The following is a 19,509-nucleotide window of genomic DNA, read 5'->3' as shown; positions in this document are numbered from 1 at the left end:
GTGTCTCTGTGATTTTTGGTTACTGTCTGATTGGTGGGTCTGAGATATTTGTCAATGCCTTGTGTGAGATTGCTGAGTTTTAGTATATGTGGGCTCATCTCTATGTTCATCTCCTTGCTTTTGAGAGCTTCATGATGAAGTGAACTGGCATCACTTGTTGTATGTGATTCCCAAAAATATAGGGCTCTTTTTTGAATGTCTATAATTAGGGGGTACGGACCCCCACTCTACGTTCAAGTTATTTATTTAGTTATCCTTTGTGCCAAGCTGAGTCAAATGTTTTGGGGAAATCAACAAAACAAGCATATATTTTTCTTCTGTCTTGGTTTGGGAGGAATCCAATTTGTATTTAGTTTAGTCTGCTGTGTTCAGTGATACATTCTGTAATTCTTGTATACAATACTGTAAATGATGGAACAGAACAGTTTGCCCAGGTTGGTAATGACACAAATACCCCTGTAGTCGTGTGGGTCCAGTGTGTCACCGCTTTTGAAAAAATGTGATATAGGTCCTCTGCTCCATATCTCATGAAAATAACTTACAATTACAACTGAACTGAAAAGTTTCATGATGGCCAATTGGAATGTGAGATCCATGTTTTTAATCATTTCATTCAAAATGTTGTCAGCACCACAAGATTTGTTTTTGGTTGCAGATTTTTTGGGAACTCTAATGGGTTTTATAATGTTTTATTGCTTGCTTTTGTATTTGTAAAATGTTTGAAGTATTTGGTCTTGACAACCGTTTAATAAAGTCTCTTCATACAGGGATATGTTTTCCCATAATCCCATTTCTTAAATTTGAGTTTATATCTGTATTGCTTTAGTGATTCAGAATATTGTTGGTGAATGATCTGATTGTTTGGTAGTCTGTGTTTTTGATTCGACAATGTTCTTAATTTCTTTCGTAGACCGGTGCATTCTTGATCATACAATATTGGTTTGTTACAGTAAATGTTTATTTTGTGCTTCTGGAGCTTTAACTCCAGATCCAGAGCTCCAGAGAATCTGACATTATCAAATAATCTATTCAGATCATTTACTGCTACGTTTCTGCCTTCCTTGCTCAATGGAGTTAGAAAGTTAGTCAGACACCTGCTTAAGAGTGACTGTGTATCTTTTTGTTTATATGCTTTGTGATATTGCTCATTACTTTTATCAGTCAATCTATAGGTCTGCTGATTCTGTGCATTTTACATGATTCTGTTGATTTTACTTCATTGCCTAATTCCTGAAATGTATTTTCATTGTAGTATGGTGACTCTGCTGCTGGTATGTATATCGCACAGAGAAAAAGGTCTTTCGGAGTAGATATGCACTGCTTTCCTATTTTTAACCACCTATCTGACAATGGTGTTCGGCTTTGCAGCATATCAGTATTTCTCCAGAATGTTGGTATCCTGATGGGCAACCAATAAGCTCACCCCCTCTATACCACGTTTTTTGTAGTATTTTATCAATATCCTTTGTCATTTCGTTGAATTCAGGATATTGACTCTTAAGACCATGAATATTCCCTGTAAATAAACAGAAAGAGATATTTTGTGTGACTCTACACTGCAATAAGAGTGGGGTGAGTTGAAAAAGTAATCCACTTATTTTGCTTTAGGAATTCAGTCAGGTATAATGTGGCCTTCCTTCTCACAGAGGTAAGAAAGAAGGCTGAGACTCAAACCAAATGATGAGTCTTTGTCAATAATCATTTAATCGATCAATCAGTCCATCAAGCAAGCCAACCTGGTACTTTTAATGTGTAATATAGTATTCAGGACAGTTATGTTTTTTTTAGCAGCCTTTGAATTCAGTTTCATCTTCACTTTTACAAAAACAACTTTGGTGTCTACAGGAAGGGGGTAAGCCTAGGATCTCGTCTGAGTTTCTCATCCAGAGCGAGGTACTTCTGTGGGGCTCGATCTTTATGCCTGTAATAACAGCACATATATAGTTATAACATTTAGTAGTGTTACTGTTTACATCTAATAACACTGACAACTTAATCTAAACCTATTACTCACATTCACAGCCTTACTATGCAAAAGCCTACAACTACTGACACCTTGTACTGCTAAAGCTTAGTTTTGATGACACCTATACACCACAAAAGTTCAAGATAATATTGTGAGGTTGCATGTCATGTTCTGCAATGCCCACTATAATATTGTTGCATAGTTTGCATTCACAGTGTCAATCCCAGACAAAGACTGTTGTGAATTTATATGACAGGTTTGATATTGTAGCTCTAACAGGGGTGGTGCTGTGAGTTCATACCGACTGAGGCGCAGTTTAAAAATATGGATCCTGAACATGGCATCGGAGCAAAAAGCCAGGTACTGGTCCTCATCCTCTTTGTTCATGGTTAACTGGTTCTTCTGATACCATTGCTGCTTCTGCTGCAGCTCCTGGGTCTCCTGGAACACCCCAGAAAGGAACAGTCAGCCTTTCCAGCTCTCATTTCAGACTGCCAGACATTTTTTGTTCTCACAGGAAAATTCGGCATGTGATGGTCCCTCTGTACGTAATTCTACACAGGTTTTCTTGCAGCCTCTCAGACTACAGTGGAGAGCATTGAAAGCATTGAAACAACAACAGAAACACACAGAAGTCTCAGGGCATCTCCCCTGGACAAGGTCCTATGAGTGTTCATGAGACATTGTAAGGGGTTCTGACAAACATGTTGGACTGGAAGAGATTCTAAAATGTTGAGGTTATGATGCACCTTGTCATGAGTGAGACAGGTTCTTGGTGAAGATTGAAGCATAATTTGGGGCGTTATGCCCTATACAGCCATGTGCGAGGTTGTGGTGAGATTCATGGTAAGGTTTTAATGTTCTGAGGTTGTGGCGTACCTTCTCAAAGCGGGCCTGAATTCGGTTGGCCTTATCTATAAGACGCTGCTTGAGGTCGGCCAGGCAGTCGCTGCGCAGCTGCAGGGCCATCTGGCGAGTCAACTGATCCGGGTCGCCCAGTTGAGCGAGGAATGGAGCCAGGAAGTCCAACTCCTTCTCTTCCCGTCGTAGGCGCGCCTCCTCAGCCATACGCTCCTGAAAGAAGAGGACAAAAAGGGGAGAGGAGAGGGAAAGGAAATCATAACAGAGACGGTCATAAAAAAGGTTACTACCAAAACCTTACTTAAAATTATTATAGTACACAGATTAGAAGGGTTGAAAACTGGGGAATGAAAATGAGAAGAGGGAACAAAAGCGAGGGGAGTGAAAAGTGAGAAGGTCTAACAGGAGACAAAGGAGACTGGAGGCTAAGAAAGGTAGTTAATGTGTCTCACCAGTGCCTCCCGATGTTTGCGGGCCTTGTCATTCCGGGCTGTGTTGTAAATGGAGATGTGCAGCTCAATTGTGTTTTCCTCATGCTGACGAAGCTCTAGGATAGCCCTCACCTGAACACAGACACCAACAAATATACACACCACACAAATAAATACACCTTTGATACATCAACACAAACTTCATTCTCAGACTCTTCTGTTCTACTTTGTCTTTCTACTCTTCCTTCACCAGTCATGTCAGTGTTTCATTAAGGTTCCTACAAGTTATCTCAAATGAGTCAACCTACTGCATACACACACACACACACACACACTTAACCAACTACTTCTCTGAATGTGTAGTATGTATAGGTTACACTGAGTAGGGGCATTATGGAGTTGTCTAAATGGCTGTGCAGAGCTGTAACATGTAGCTGTTGTGTTTCTGTGTTGTATTGTGTAATTGTTTACCTCTTTCTCCAAGTCTTGTAGCTGTGTTGTGTTTCTGTGTTGTGTTGTGTAATTGTTTACCTCTTTCTCAGAGTCTTTTATTCTCTGAGCCACTTTCTCCTGCTCGTTCATCAGACCCATCAGTGTCTCATACAGAAACAGGTTCTTACTTGGCTTCTGAAACGGATCTACCTATTTCACACACACAGACACAGACACAGACACACACACAGACACACACACACACACACACACACACACACACACACACACACACACACACACACACACACACACACAAATAAATAAAAGCAGAGACACCTACTGTATGTTACATTGATTTTCTACAGCTATGAAAGACGAGGGGCCTAATTTCATTGACAGGCAACTGGCAATGAGCAAAGCAACGAGCAATAAGCAAAGTCTGCCACACATGAAGTGAAGCTAATTGAATAATTTTGCTAATTTAATACCATGAGCAAGATCCTAAGCGCAAAACATGGGTGGTTACAGCGTAATGCTTTGCTTGTTGCTGGTCAATGAAATTAGGGCCGAGGTGTTTTGTTTATGAGTATAATGTACGTGTGACTGGCACTTTGGCGTTGTGGTCAGAGTGCAAGTTTGGAACCTGTAGATGGGTGGGGTGACTGCTCTCTCCCTTCGCTACAAATGGTGTCCGAAGTGGGATGGCTTGCCGTGAGGTCATCGGAGGCGCGCCCAGTATGTAAACCATATGAGGGACCCCCAGGTACGTTAACCCCTGTGTGAGGGACCCCATAGATGGGTGAAGTACTAGTGTGTGGGTTGCCCTGGGATAGGAGAAGTACGGTTGGAGGATGCGCAAGAAATGTCTGTGTGCCGTCACTACACATGAGTATGTGCTCTGACTGCCATACCATCGAGCCTGACTCTTTGGCGTTCCGGTCAGAGTGCAGGCTTGGTACCCTATAGATCCGGGTTCAAGGCCGGGTGGGTGACTGCTCTCTCCCTTCGCTACAAAATGCCTGTATATTTATTTGTGTGAGAGGTGCATATGTGCACGTTCATAGATCTGGGCACTTATGTGCGAGTATATGATGTATGTATGTGTGTGTGTGTGTGTCTACCTGAAAGGTTGAGGCCATATCTGGTGCAAAGGTGTCTGTGTTCTTATTTCCAGAGTCTTGCGGTGTGGTGAAGATACTCCAGGCAGGTATGATTCGGTCGTCATCACGGTGATAAGTCACTTGGATACGCTCCTCTGATACCAGGAAGACCCGCTCCTCCACATCCTCACTGGCTGGCTTCGTGGTGTCTCGATGAAATCGCTCCACCACCTTCTGCTCAAAGGATGTAGGCGTGAGTGAGTGAATGAGTGTGTATGAGTTCATGACAGTGTGCGGAATACTGTGATTATTATCATTGTGTAGTGGTGGTTGTGTTAGCTTGAGTTTTCATTGCCCCATTTCTGATAGATGTGTTTTGCGTGATCATTTTACGTGTGTGTATGAGAGAGAGTTCTGTTGTGTAGTGTGTGCTATGCTGTGTGTTTGTAAGAGCTTAGCTGAATTCTTTGGCATGAGTGAATGTTGTGCTGTGTCATTATGTACTGTATGCTTACCATTAAGGGGCGAGGCCTCTGTTCCATGTTTTCTCCAGGCATGAGAATTCGGTTGCGCTTGCCAAACACAGTGTGCCGATAAAACAGGAAGTCAGGCCGGTCCTCGAAGTTCTCTGTCATCTCTGAGCCCGCCTCGACCCGGCGGGCCAGCCCGTCCGCTCGTGCTTGGCTATAGAACTCCATCTCACGGTCCGAATCCGGTGTCAGGGTCACATACCTGTGACCTATAGACAGGCGGTTTGAGCGGAAGATGGCTGGTTCTTCTCACCAACACTTATGCTTCAACCATTCTAAGGCATTCCTATGTGATACAAGTGTGTGTGTGTGAGTGTGTGTGTGTCTGTGTTTACTTTTTAGTGCGAAACTCCTTCCACGTCTAAAGTGTTCCAGCGTGATGTTTCCATCCTTCCGGAGTTCTCTCTCTTCCAAATGGTCATTCCTGTGTTGATACCACTCTTTGACAATGCACACATGAGTGCCTTTTCACACACACACACACACACACACACACACACACACACACACACACACACACACACACACACACACACACACACACACACACACAACAGTCTACTCTGAGCATATGCATACCAAAACACACACTTACAGTCATGGGTAGGCTACTCTTGATAAACAAAAAGTCATACTATTCGAAGGGACTCAGGATACCTATACTGGAATTCCAAGGTCAACTGAACATGTTGACCAACTACTGCATGTACAGAATGGAGAAAAAATTATTTGAGGCCAGTTGTACAACATGACCAATTATCACTAAAAACCAACAGCTGTGACAGACAGTCAGAGGCTTGCGTGTGGGACTCACAGTCGAGGTCATGGCACGTGGTAAGACGTGTGAGCAGTCCATCTTTCAGCAGGTAGGGGGCGAACTTCTCCAGCTTGGCCTTTCTGTACTGCAAGACCTTCACTCCACCAGGGCAACGCATCTCCATATCTACCACACACACACAGATACAGACACACACACACACACACACACACACATATACAGATTAATCCTGATTATTCCTAGACAGCACTAATCTTTAATATACAACGCACACAGGCACACAGATACAGACAGACATACGCACAAATTCACACGCAACCTCATCCTTTACTCCATAGCCACTCTGTCTTTCACAGGAGTAAATTACACTCAGTTGCACACAACTGCAACAAAATAACAAAAGTTGTAGAAGGTCAAGGTAGTGAGGAAGGAGGCAGAGAGGGCGGTGCATGTTCAAAGTTCAAATTTCCTGAGTGGATACACTCTGTATGCATGTGTGTGTGTGTGTGTGTGTATGTTGGTGTGTGGGTGTGTGTGCGTACCTTGTTGTGAGATGTGAAGTTCGCTCACCCAGGATGGCGGCATCTCGAACGCCTTGGACTCCTCCTTATCCTCCTTTATAAAGCATCACAAAAAAAAATATCCTCACATACCAAATGACTGTCTGAGATATATGCACACACACACACACACACACACACACACACACACACACACACACACACACACACACACACACACACACACACACACACACACACACACACACACACACACACTTACTTCATCCTCATCAAATTCCTGCTGTTTCGTCATGGCTGGAATGAGCAAAAGTGATTGGCCGGTGTCCCCACACAGCAGGTACTCCCACTTGATTGGATCTCCCAGGTCAAAGGACATGTTCTGCAGACAAACCATACACACATTCACACACAAGCACAAACAATTCAATTCCATTTTCTTTATATAGCATTAAAACAACAGAGTTGTCTCAGGCCACGTTTACACAGAGCCTGGACTTTGCTGAATCCGGATTTTTTTTTGGATCTGGTACCTTTTTCTATTGTGTTTACACGGAGACGTGTCAAGAAAAATTCGCGTTCACATGGAAATGCTGGAGCGGAGCGGTTGAATCTTCTGTTAAGACGTCATGGAGCATGCGCATAAAGTGACAGAAGACAGAAGTCGAGATCCAACTAGCAATCTTCCGATTGCTGAAAGACTTCTCTACCACCTGAAATCACTGTTACCACAGCACCAATCCGCCGGGTTCGTGTAAACGAGAGGCTGATCTGACAACATTTCTTCCTGGATTCAGGCAATCCAGGTTCTGTGTAAACGGCCCCTCAGGGCCTAAACCCCCCTAGAGCAAGAACAATGGCGACAGGGACAAGGAAAAACTCCCTGTTAACAGGAAGAAACCTTGAGCAGAACCTTGGCTCATAAGGGGGGGCCCACCTGCTTGGAGCCAGCCGAGTAGAGATAGAAAAAGAAAGGGGGGAGGGGCTTGTGGCAGAAGGGGAGGGGAGACAATCAGAAACATGGCAGATTAATTCATACATATATCAGGATGAGCATTCTAGCATACATGTGGTAAATGTACACAATACATACAAACATGTTTATACATGATACATACAAAATTGATAGTGGATAAGGTGGTGAGAGAGCATACAAGGGTAAGTACAGTACTGGAACAGAAAACTATGTCGATGGTGGCAATTATTTACATTGCAGGTAAATGCTAGCACGAGTACAGGGTTGAATAAGTGCATGACAGTGTGGTGGGGCTGGGTAGGTGTAGGCCGGGGGTTTCTGCAAGTAGATCAGGTGGCTACAGCAGCCTCCCACAGCAGAGAGTCTAGACTAGGAGTGAAGAAAGTGGGTGGGTATAGTGTGATGGATATGGTGATGAGGAACAATGCTTCCAAAACTATCGGCATTTGCCAGCTATAAGAGAGAGAATTTGGTTAGTAAACATGAATTTGATAAACAGATAAAGAGATACATTTTGGTAAACTAATTAACAGTAGTTAATATGGCCACTTTATCAGTATCAGTATTAGCAGAATGTGATTTAGAAGGCGAGGGAGAGGCTGCCCGGCAAGGTGTATGGCAATTGTGTTCATGTTTAGTTTTGATGAGTTATGTTTAGTTATGGTTGGCTGACATGGCGCATGCAAATTTTAGTTATACCCGGGATCTGTAAGAGCACTCCTTCTGCATCTGTTGCCCAGTTTTATTGATACTGGGAATTTTATATGTGTTTAGTTTCAATGAGTTATGTTTAGTTATGTTGGCCTGCTTGGTGCATGGGGACTTCAGTTATACAAGCAAAGTAACGGTGGCAGGATACAACAATAGTGCCTAACTGGCTGGTGACAGCCCCATGCTGTACCCGGGAATTGTAAAGGCCCTCCTACACAGTACAGCATGCGCTGTCTGTATCCCACTCCTGTACAGCAACATGGCTGACAAGAAGTATGAAGAATGTTACGACAGATGACGGGTTTTTGATGCATTATTTATGACTATGGGATAGACTAAATAGGGACGTCTTTAGTCTAGATTTAAAGATGGAAAGGGTGTCTGCTTCTCGGCCGGAAGCAGGAAGATTATTCCACAAGAGGGGGGCTTTGCCTCCTATTGTGCTTTTTGATATTCTTGGAATTACAAGTGGTTTTGGTGGGCACAACTCATTCTTTGAGGTAATTTGGAGCTAAGCCGTTTAGGACTTATGTTAGAAGGAGTACTTTGAAAACAATTCTACTTTTTACAGGGAGCCAGTGCAGAGAGTCAAGTACAGGTGAGATATGTTTATATTTTTTACTTCTAGTTAGTGTGCGAGCAGCAGTGTTCTGTATAAGTTGGAGGCTCTTTATTGAGTTGTTGCTACATCTGGATAGGAGAGCATTGCAGTAGTCTAGCCACGATGTAATAAAAGCATGGATTTGTTTTTCTGCATCTTGGAGGGATAGGACTTTTCTACACACACACACACACACACACACACACGCTAACACAAAATGCTCACCGTACAGCCGTGGCGACAGTCCTGCATGTTGACCCAATGGTTGTGGTTGTTCCAAGCACTCTCGATCCCAAGGAAGTTTTCATCTGTGGTGGGGAAGGTCTTACCACTTAGCGGCTCAATGAAGAAGTCCTCTGGCACCTCGCGAGCGCCACATTTCACTAACACCCAGCAGTGAACACGCAGGCCATACAGTGGATCAGGAGGTGGCTTCTCTAGCTCCTACACACACACGGACATATACACAAATATGCTAGCACATGGAAGTAAATATGCATAAATACGCTAGCACCTGGAAGTAAATATGCGTGCCAAAAAGCTCATGTTCACATACATGAAGAAACACACAATACTTGACCCTGCACACTTCCACCTGTGCACACACACACACACACACACACACACACACACACACACACACACACACACACACACAAATATACACACAGGGTCTTAAACACACAAACACAAATGCACACACACACATCCAGCACCCAGCAGTGCACACAAAAGCAACAGGTCTGGAGGAGCCCTCTGATGCTCTGGAACACACACACACACACACACACACACACACAGAGGCACACACACACCTCCTGTAGCCTGTCTGCCTCCTGTTGTTTCTTGAGACGGACTGCTTGCACCTCCTTCTGACGTGTCTCCTCCTGACGCCGCTCAAATCCACTGCTCAGATCCCTGGGTGGCTTTACTGAGTAATTCAGAGCTGTTGCGGCCTGTTCCTCCATTTTACCCTGCACACACACAAACACACACAACAACACACTCACCTCCAACACAGACGCATGGACATATCTAGTACACACACACACTATCGACATTTATGCAACAGCAATTTGAACTCACAAAGCCCTTTTTGACCTATAGTCATATCTGACTATGCAGTGACATGTCATTCTAAACTTTGACCATGTTACTGGCTGCTTTGTTTTGACTTTGTTATGATGACTTGTGACTATGCCTCATTCACCATAACATTTCAGCAGTTATGGTATGATGAAGAAACCAGAACATTTGATTTTATATAGCAAGGAATATGTAGTACACTAAATTTCACTAAAAAAAACACTGGTGATGCACAGTATGTAATAGAAAACTAATAGCTAATAGATCTGGCCTGATATTTTTTCTCAGCTGCTATGTGTGGCTTTGCACTGCACTGGCAGCAACCAACTTCTTGTTGTTCTATACAAATAACTGGTTGAATCTGACACATAGTAGCACACACACACACCACATTATCACCTTTGGACTACCCCAAGATGCAAATTGACGTACACTCTAACACTTCAAACACATAAACAGCACATAGCTTACAAACACTGTTGACTTCACTATGCTGCTCTTTGCTTTAGATCCTGTATATGTAGAAAGAGCAACAGTTTAAGGTCACTAAATTTGAACGTGTGTTTCCATCTATGGGAAACATATGCTAGTGCCTCCGGTAAGAAAGTACAGACAAGTCTGCCTGTGAGACTTAAGTCAGACTTGATCTAATCACAATATCATTGTCACCCAAGTGGTCTGCTTATCAGAAAACCAAAGGTCCACACATTTGCTGTCGATTTTAAACTTGGAGGTGAGGCTAAAAGACCTCTGAATAACACCCATCAATTATCAAATGAGAACGGGAGTTGGTTATCAAGATTCGTCTCAGACAAAGGGACAGTGGAACTTCATTATCACAGACAGTCTTTCAGGATACTTCATTTGCATTAATAGCCAAGTTCATTCAGTGCTGCCAGCAATCTGAAGTTAAAAGGGTGTTTACTGTTAAAGTCCAAGAAGGTCATTGCTCAGTCTAGCACTGCTGACCTGTTTTATTTCTGTGTGTGTGTGTGTGTGTGTGTGTGTGTGTGTGTGTGTGTGTGTGTGTGTGTGTGTGTGTGTGTGTGTGTGTGTGTGTGTGTGTGTGTGTGTGTGTGATCACAGATTGATAACCTTCTCACGGTTGGCCAGTAGGGGACACTCCTGATGGCACAGGTTAAGGAAGCACACATCCTTGGTGGCATAGCCGCTCACACAGTATGCATTATAGCCAGCAGCCAGCAGTAGGCTGCACAGCAGGGTGGAGAAGTCAAAGCATGAACCCCTCTGAGTCTGCAGCACACACGTAGGAGAGTACAGGTGCCTAGGCTGCAGGGGCAAACAAAATACCAAAGGCATATGTTTTACACATCACACTCACATGCACATGTTAACACATGCCACTAACACATATAAGCATTCACAAACATACACATGAACACACACACACACACACACACACACACACACACACACACACACACACAACAAAGAAAACCACACACACAAGCAAACGAACCAACTCGCTCTCACATATAGTGCACACAAAGAAACGCTCCCATACATGAAGCATTTGCACAGCCCATATACACTGGCCTGTCAACACATGTCAAGACCAAGGTCAGACCAAGGTTTTTTGACCCCAAATTATAGGTCTACACAGTAGTGACCACACAGTTCATTGCACCTCGGGTTACTGCAGTACACTCTAGGGGTAAATACAAGAGTATGCAAGACAGTCTTCAATGACAAGGTGTAATCCAATCATTAATTAAGACCCCCCAGATTTGGCTAAAACCTCCTCCTTCTTCCCTCCCTCCCTGATTTTTCTCCCATAAAACAGCCTGAACAGCAAAAAACGAAAGATCCAGAGACACTATAACTATTAGTGCATAATATCAGGGAAGTTAAATTCTCACAGGCATGAAGACGAATAAGTAAATGTACTCTTTGGCCAGTGAACTAGAATACATTTATCTTACTCTCATTACTATTACAAATGCCCAAACAAAGGATGACAAAATTGATGCTTTCTATCTCCATAACTATGGAAACATTACTACTGGTGACAAATATGCCTACTGAATTTCTGCACCTTTGTTTAATGGGTGTTTTAGAAAAAAAATTACAAAACAAAGCAATGTCAGTGAAGCACAGCACTGATCTCAACTGTTCATCTGAAATCTATATAAGCGACCCATATTTTTTTCAATTCAGCAACAATGCAGGGGACTGTGTCTGAAGCAGGATATTGAACTAAAAAGAGGGTAAAATACACATACAATGATTTAGAAGAAACACACAAATACATTAACGCCTAAACAGGCACACTGACCGGGTCTGTGGGAGGGTCTAGTGGCTCCAAAGACAGGAAGTCAGACACAAAGTTGGTGCACCCTTCCCAGTGGAATAGGTCTGGATAAGGAAGTACGGTTGGACGCAGAGTAGTACTCACAAACTTCTACAGAGAGAAACAGAGAAAAGGAGGGATATACAGATGAAAAAAAGCAAGATAGAAAGTGAAAGAGGGAGAGAGAGAGAGGGAGGGAGGGAGGGAGAGAGAGGGATAATCAGTGGGAGAGAGGGGAGAAAGAGAAATAGAGCCAGGATACATGGAGAAGAAGATGCACAGGTGTCTGTAGTATGTACGTACATGTATGTACTGTATGTACGTGTGTGATAAAGGTTTGCAGTGAGTGTGTGTGTTTGTCTGTGGGTGTGTGTGTGTGTGTGTGTGTGTGTGTGTGTGTGTGTGTGTGTGTGTGTGTGTGTGTGTGTGTGTGTGTGTGTGTGTGTGTGTGTGTACCTCAACCCCACATTCGTTAAGGGGACTGAGGAAGAGCGGCTTTCGATCGGGGTACAGGTGGGTGAACTGGCGACGGAAGTTCTCAGCCAGAGCGATGAGCAGCTTCTCCTTTTGACAATTCCTCTTATAGGAAAGGGGACACTGTTTATTATTCAACTCCTCCCTTTTAGCAGGCCTACAGGAAGGACAAGAAGGCACATCACACATCTACAGTCTCATCTCTCTTGCATTCCCATCACAACCAGCTATCATACAAAAACTCTTTAAACACAGTTGTTAGTAATGCACATGAACACACTCTCTCATCCCACACATCTAGGCACTAATCTCACACACACTCTCTGAACTCCCTATAGCAACAGCAGGCGTGTAAAGTGATACATGGATTGCATTTCTATAGCTTTCTTCCTCTATAAACACTGTGAGAAGGCATTTAACATTGTATGCCTTACATCTGCATGCCAATGACGAAGGCTACATTCCAAGGCCCTGTTTCTAGCAATTGGGAGAAATTTAGCATTCAGCGTCTGGCACTTTCAAAGGCAGTAAAAAGAAGCTGGACTGAAACCAGAGACCCTCTGAATAGATGTCGAAATATCTCTGGACACTGTTGTACTGCTACATGCCCAACCTTGGTTAGAAATGGTTTTGGTGTGTTACATATGAAAAGTCAGTGTATTTTTGTTTTTGTTAAAGAAATGCTTGTCATTCTTTTCGTGAATACAGGGATATGACCTATGGAAAATAAAAAAAAAATGCCCATTATCCATTCTCTAAAATGTGCATAGAACTGACAACGGCTGTTTTGGTGCTTTTGCTGGTTCATAGCATATAGTGTCAAACTCTTTAAAGTATTGCACAATACTGTCCTCTAACACAAGCAATATTGTGCTGTAGTTCTTTGTGTAATAACACTTTGTTGCCTGTCTGCCACACATGTGGTGGTGCTGCTTTCACTGAAATTCTGGACAAAAGCATGCAATGTTGTTATTGTTTTTGTAACATGCCAGGGTGTGTGTAAAGTAAATGTTGTGGGGGTCATCTTTAAATCCATGTGTTCCTGTGTGTGTGCGTGTCTTAACAGCTGTAGGGGCTCATGACCCACTTTCACAAGACCCAAGATTGTAGGTTACTACATGTTAACGCTCTATAGTAACCTCGCATCGGTCAATCTGAGTGTAAGGGAGTTCCCCAAGGCCCGACTCACATCGGCAATGCGCTGTTGTTTATCTGCACTGTACTGAGAGCACGGTCCAGCTCCTCCAGTGCCTCCTGTGCAAAATCCACCTGCACTTCATCATCTTGCTCCGGTGCATCCTCTATATCCAAGTCACGCTCTGGGGCCGCTTCCATCTATGTTACAAAATAAACCAGAAGGGTGATGAAAAAGATGCTCTGAAACAGTTCTAAACCGTCTCTGGTAACAATGATAATACATTAATAATAATGAATATGTGAATAAATTAACGTATTTGAAAGTTCTGCGGCAGCTGAAATGTCCAAAAAAGCCAAAAGAAACAGTATTCATCTGGGGCAATCCGAAAAATCATGCAGAAAAGTGAACTGAACAGGTTACCTCAAGGGACTTTTGGTGAACTGTTTGGTGAACCTTAGCTACGAATCCCAGTTAGCTATCGTTAGCAAGCTAACTTTAATTTTAAAACTTTTGGCAATCGTTAAATCAAGGTCCAATGGCAAGCAAACAGCGACAGCGACCAGTAACAATGTCTAAGACATAACACAATTTCTAAATAAGGATGTGTCTCGGTCCAGCACGCTGCCAATGTTTCATTGTGGGACTAAATGTACCTTCGTCCAGTGAAACGTGAACGCGCAGAGTATACAACTCTAGTTCCGTCTCCATGGTGACAGGAGGGCACATGATCATGATGTTCCAGGGAAGAGTTAAGAGATTTTCCCGACAATGACGGAAATGGTCTGAAGTCTATACTTAACGCGTGCAGTCACTTAGGTACTAGGCGTCTAGGCTTAGGTTATAGGCCTACAAAAACACCGAATTTATAATTGCTTTGTGGCTTATTTTAACATGACATTCACATCTAAAGTGGCCGTGTAAAGTTGGAGACTTCCACGACCTTATTTGGCTTTGTTAATATTTCACTGTCTGTGCCTTTACTGAGTGAGCGACTTAAAATCAATAGGGCATGTTTATTTTTACGTAACACAAAGCAGTCTTTTTATTTGTAAATTGAAAGTTTATTTGTGTGTGTATGCTACATCATCTGTGCGCTCGTGCGTGGTTCCACAGTGATGTGGATGCGTTTTTAGATGAGCGCAGACGAATAGGCCATCCTTATGGTAACAACATGGAATTCTGTATAGGAACAGCGGCGGTTCGATTACCCGTGTTGACCTCCTGAACTCACATTTGTACTGAACGTACCCATGCCGCCCCCTAACTCCCCCGGTCAGTGCTGACAGCATTAATAGCGCAGCCCTGTGAGGAAGAACTAATTGTAGCGGCACGAGATGGCATTCTCTTACCCCTCACTCGCGGTAATTTTAATGTTAGCTATTCAACAGTCTACAGGATTTTGGCTTTTCAATGTAATTTTCCCTCCAACTGCAAAACCTCATACTGCAAGCAACAACACTCCGCCGGTTATTATAGGTAAGAGTTTTTTCGCCAAGTAAGATTCCTGAAGTAGAATTCGCATGAGCAGTTAATAACCTACAATACTAAGTAGCGTAGGCTTTTTAAGATTGTAGCTTCATGTTTAATAGATAATAAGTGTGGGATGAATGTGACGAATGTGTCATTGACCTGGATTTTCGGGTGACTGCCAATCCAGTAGGCGATGTTACTGTTAGTGTTCCTTTGGCTCACTGTTACCTTGAGCTTTGTCAAATGTATGTTTATGTATGTTTCACGACTTAAAGTGGGCCAGTGACTTCACCCTTGTTTTAGTTCCAGGAAATTTAGGAAATCGTCTGGAAGCGAAGATTGATAAACCCACCCTGGTGCACTGGATGTGTTACAAGAAAACTGACCACTTTTTCACTCTCTGGATAGACCTGAACATGTTCATGCCAGTTGGCATAGACTGCTGGATTGACAATATCAGGTGGGAGAGAATGAAGCCTATGAAATCAGACTGCTGTAGTGATTCATGCAAACTGTGTCCTCAGTGTTTATGACCCCTATTACATGGAGTATTTAAATAAATGGAGCAGGTGTTGTCTCTGACTCAAGTTACCTTACTTTAATGCTAAATACGTGAATACTGATTTACACAGAAGAGGGGACGTAGTAATGGAACAAGACTGTTCTATTGCTTCACTTGAAAAATCATCATGTGGCAGCATTACGCAATCTTCTAAAATCAATATGGCTTACTTCCCAGCGATTCTCTTCATACTGAATGCCGGGTGCACTTTATTCCAGATGTAACATAATGTATGCCATGGTATTATGTATGTAGTCTTGATGTAAAACCATGAAACATGGTTTTAGATTTTACTCTATTAGATGGTAAAGTGTTACTGAATTGCATGGGGTAGTATTTTAGTGTACAGGTATGTCCATTTTCACTTGCCATACATATTATGTATGATGTTGTATTCTAGGTCAAGTAAAATCAATAATTTGATCAATAAACATTGCCTCTGTCTCCCACAGGATTGTGTACAACAAGACCACACGTAAGACAACCAATGCCCCTGGTGTGGAGGTGAGAGTGCCTGGCTTTGGGCAGACGTATCCAGTGGAGTTTCTCGATACAAACAGATTAGCAGGTAAGCACAGACACCCTAAACCCCAGACTCTCTGGATGTGTCTACATCCATGAAGTGGATCTCCTGCTAAATTAAGCTTACCTTTCCCAGGTTACTTCCACACCATGGTCCAGCATCTGGTCAACATTGGGTATGTTCGCAATGAGACGGTTCGAGCAGCTCCTTATGACTGGAGGATTGCACCAAGTATGTAAATATTCTGACAAACATACACACACACACACACACACACACACACACACACACACACACACACACACACACACACACACACACACGCACACACACACACACTTGAGAGACTACTCACTTTACACCAGAACCTACAAATAGGAATTCTATGGTGCATAAACATACAGTCACATTGCATTAGCTTCTCCTCTGTCTCCCCCTGCAGATGAACAGGAGCAGTACTTCACTCAGTTACGGGGCTTGGTTGAGGAGATGCATGATCTGTACCAGCAGCCAGTCCACTTGCTGGGCCACAGCATGGGCAGTAACTACATTCTGGTCTTCCTAAATCAGCAGAGCCAGGCCTGGAAGGACAAGTACATCAAGAGCTTCATATCCCTGGGGGCACCATGGGGGGGTGCCGTCAAGCCTCTGAGAGTGCTGGCCTCAGGTATAGAGCCCTCAGAGCCATCTCATATAGCAGCTGTCTCTGGGCTTCAGGTATAGACCCCTCAGAGCCATCTCATATAGCAGCTGTCTCTGGGCTTCAGGTATAGAGCCCTCAGAGCCATCTCATATAGCCGCTGTCTCTGGACCGGAGCTGCACCAGATCAATTATGATCCAGAATAGGGCTGGGAAATGAACTAGAAGTTTAACGCACCAACCAAAAATCTGTTATTTTGATTAATTATCTAATTTTCAGGTTGGGATGGTTGGGACTGTTTGCTTCATGTTTTTCGCTTCTTTAACAACAAGGTTTCACGCTTCCTTGCTTTTTCTTGTGCTAAATAATAAGTATGATACTCCATTTGTCAAAATCTGGGTTCTCAAACTTCTCAGAACACCAAATGGTTGGCCACCGACAGCAAACACTGATTCCTCTTATTTCTTCTTCTTCGTCATCCAGCCGGCACCACCAAATTCCAGCTGCAACTTAAAAACACGAAAGGCCTTCTCTAGAGCCAGCGTTGCCCATTCTGGGCTACTGTAGAAACATGGCAGTGCAACATGGCGGCCTTGACTCGCTCCAATGTAGATATGAAGGGTTCATTTTAAGTTTATTGATTATGCACTGATAAAAAGATGATTATGAATGCTATATTCCATTTCTGCTCATAAATCTCCCTAAATCCTACACACACTGCAACTTTAAACAGATCATGATATTTGCCACAGACGTTTATTGTCCTACATACATATCTAAATGTTTATTTATTTTATCCCTAATGCAGAATTAGTTTCTCTTGGCTTCTGACTGTTTCTTACATAGGCCTTATTTCATGAAAATGTTCAAACTGGAGTTGCAGTCGTCATAAAGTTCTTAAGTAATTTACATGCATGATCGATTAAGATAGAGCAGAGCTAATAAAATGCACAGAATGCACAAGCATATTGGTAATCATTGCCTTTTCAATGTTCCCATATAATTATATACTATAAGTGTATGAGGTCATTTTCTTTCTGGTCAAATGAATGGTATACATGGATATCATGCAAGAACAGCTTCCAGTTTCTAATCCATTTTATGTGGTATGCAAAGTTGGTCTCGTCTTGAGTGTGTAGATTGCCTACACTGCTCACTTGAGGCAGAATAAGTGAATGTATGGTTTGTGTAGGTGAGAACGATGGCATCCCTCTGGTGTCCAACATAAAGATCCGAGAGGAGCAGCGGATGACCACCACCAACCCATGGATGGTCCCTTCAGAGGAAGCCTGGCCAAAGGACCACACCTTCGTCTCCACCCCCTCTTTCAACTACACCAACCAGGACTACAAGCGCTTCTTCCAGGACATCAACTTTGAGGATGGCTGGTACATGTGGGAGGACACCAGAAACATCACCGCCGGACTGCCCCCACCTGGCGTGGAGGTGTACTGCTTCTATGGAGTGGGGCTCCCCACACCGGTCACCTACGTGTACGATGACCAATTCCCCAACGCCGACCCAGTGGACATGATTTACAGTGACGGTGACGATACAGTGGACAGCCGGAGCATGGGCCTGTGCAAGCGCTGGGCAGGCCAGCAGGAGCAATCGGTCCATGTGAAAGAGTTGAGGGGCCTGCCCCACCTGGACATTGTCTTCAACCCCAAGGTTCTGCTCATGATCCAGAGGATCCTCGAGGGGGAGCACAGGGACGAGGTGTTCAGTGCATACGACCTCTATCCTACACAGGCCCCTCGCCCACAGAACAAGAGCCAGCCGCCCACAGATCAGTCGCCCACCGATCAGCCCCCTCTCTCCTCACCTTAGGTCAGGCCTACATGGAGGCAGAATCAGCACTCTTAAATAGAGATCCCTGGCTATCATGAGTGTACATGTGTACAATGCTAATGAGTGTTGGAGTAAACTTCTCTGTTGGTAACTCAAAGCTAACATCACACACATTAGCGAGACAGCGGTTTAAACAGGTATCAAGCAGGAGAAAGTGTTCCTTCTTTACATAGTCTTCACAGACTCTTACATTCTGAATCTTTTCAGCCTCTGTTGTACAGTATGTGTTACATGTGTTGTTTTTCCGTTGTGTTGAAGATGGATTATTTTAGGTGCCTTAAATACAAACTGTTTCTTTTTATAGTATGTGTGGATATATTTTTATTTTAATTCAATATACAAAATCATTTTTATATACCTGGACTTTTATATAACTGGATGCCTTAGGGCTGACCTGCTGATCCTTCCTGTGATTGACTCCACAGACTGCAGTGCAAAAGGTATGGAGTATGGTTAGGTTGCACCAAACAGTAGAAATACAAAAATAAAGAAAATAACACCAATATTCTTTTGATAAAGTACAATTTGAGCTTTGTTATATCA

General features: G+C 43.2%; 2 protein-coding genes across 2 annotated transcripts; one reads left to right on the top strand and one right to left on the bottom strand.

Annotated features, from left to right (window-relative positions):
* Positions 1-1,564: 1,564 nt before the first annotated feature.
* ccdc135 (coiled-coil domain containing 135) lies at positions 1,565-14,565 on the bottom strand. Its single transcript, XM_031564578.2, has 18 exons — positions 14,340-14,565; positions 13,971-14,116; positions 12,764-12,938; positions 12,293-12,418; positions 11,092-11,286; positions 9,726-9,884; positions 9,136-9,354; positions 6,885-7,004; positions 6,644-6,716; positions 6,138-6,266; positions 5,659-5,787; positions 5,309-5,532; positions 4,815-5,027; positions 3,790-3,900; positions 3,280-3,390; positions 2,846-3,040; positions 2,268-2,407; positions 1,565-1,921 (listed from the first exon to the last, which is right to left on the bottom strand). The coding sequence occupies exons 2-18, from the start codon at positions 14,114-14,116 to the stop codon at positions 1,840-1,842; spliced, it is 2,547 nt and encodes an 848-aa protein (XP_031420438.1). The 5' UTR covers positions 14,340-14,565; the 3' UTR covers positions 1,565-1,839.
* Positions 14,566-15,020: 455 nt separating this feature from the next.
* On the top strand, positions 15,021-19,267 carry lcat (lecithin-cholesterol acyltransferase). The gene is made up of 6 exons (XM_012833112.3): positions 15,021-15,395; positions 15,693-15,849; positions 16,404-16,519; positions 16,610-16,705; positions 16,917-17,141; positions 18,308-19,267. The coding sequence occupies exons 1-6, from the start codon at positions 15,254-15,256 to the stop codon at positions 18,943-18,945; spliced, it is 1,374 nt and encodes a 457-aa protein (XP_012688566.2). The 5' UTR covers positions 15,021-15,253; the 3' UTR covers positions 18,946-19,267.
* The last annotated feature ends 242 nt before the right edge of the window (positions 19,268-19,509 follow it).

The sequence above is a fragment of the Clupea harengus genome, chromosome 3 (genome assembly GCF_900700415.2).
Source record: "Clupea harengus chromosome 3, Ch_v2.0.2, whole genome shotgun sequence".
Taxonomy (NCBI): Eukaryota; Metazoa; Chordata; class Actinopteri; order Clupeiformes; family Clupeidae; genus Clupea; species Clupea harengus.
The sequence above is the reverse complement of the archived record's forward strand: the minus strand, read 5'-3'. Positions and strand labels throughout refer to the sequence as shown.

Excerpts from the sequence above, each read along its gene's own strand:
- ccdc135 (XM_031564578.2), bottom strand. The coding sequence starts at position 14,116 with ATGGAAGCGGCCCCAGAGCGTGACTTGGATATAGAGGATGCACCGGAG. Across the intron at positions 12,939-13,970 it reads AACAACAGCGCATTGCCGAT|GCCTGCTAAAAGGGAGGAGT; the intron begins GTGAGTCGGGCC and ends TCCTTCCTGTAG. Across the intron at positions 9,885-11,091 it reads TACTGGCCAACCGTGAGAAG|GGTAAAATGGAGGAACAGGC; the intron begins GTTATCAATCTG and ends GTGTGTGTGCAG.
- lcat (XM_012833112.3), top strand. The coding sequence starts at position 15,254 with ATGGCATTCTCTTACCCCTCACTCGCGGTAATTTTAATGTTAGCTATT. Across the intron at positions 16,520-16,609 it reads CGATACAAACAGATTAGCAG|GTTACTTCCACACCATGGTC; the intron begins GTAAGCACAGAC and ends TACCTTTCCCAG. Across the intron at positions 16,706-16,916 it reads TGACTGGAGGATTGCACCAA|ATGAACAGGAGCAGTACTTC; the intron begins GTATGTAAATAT and ends CTCCCCCTGCAG.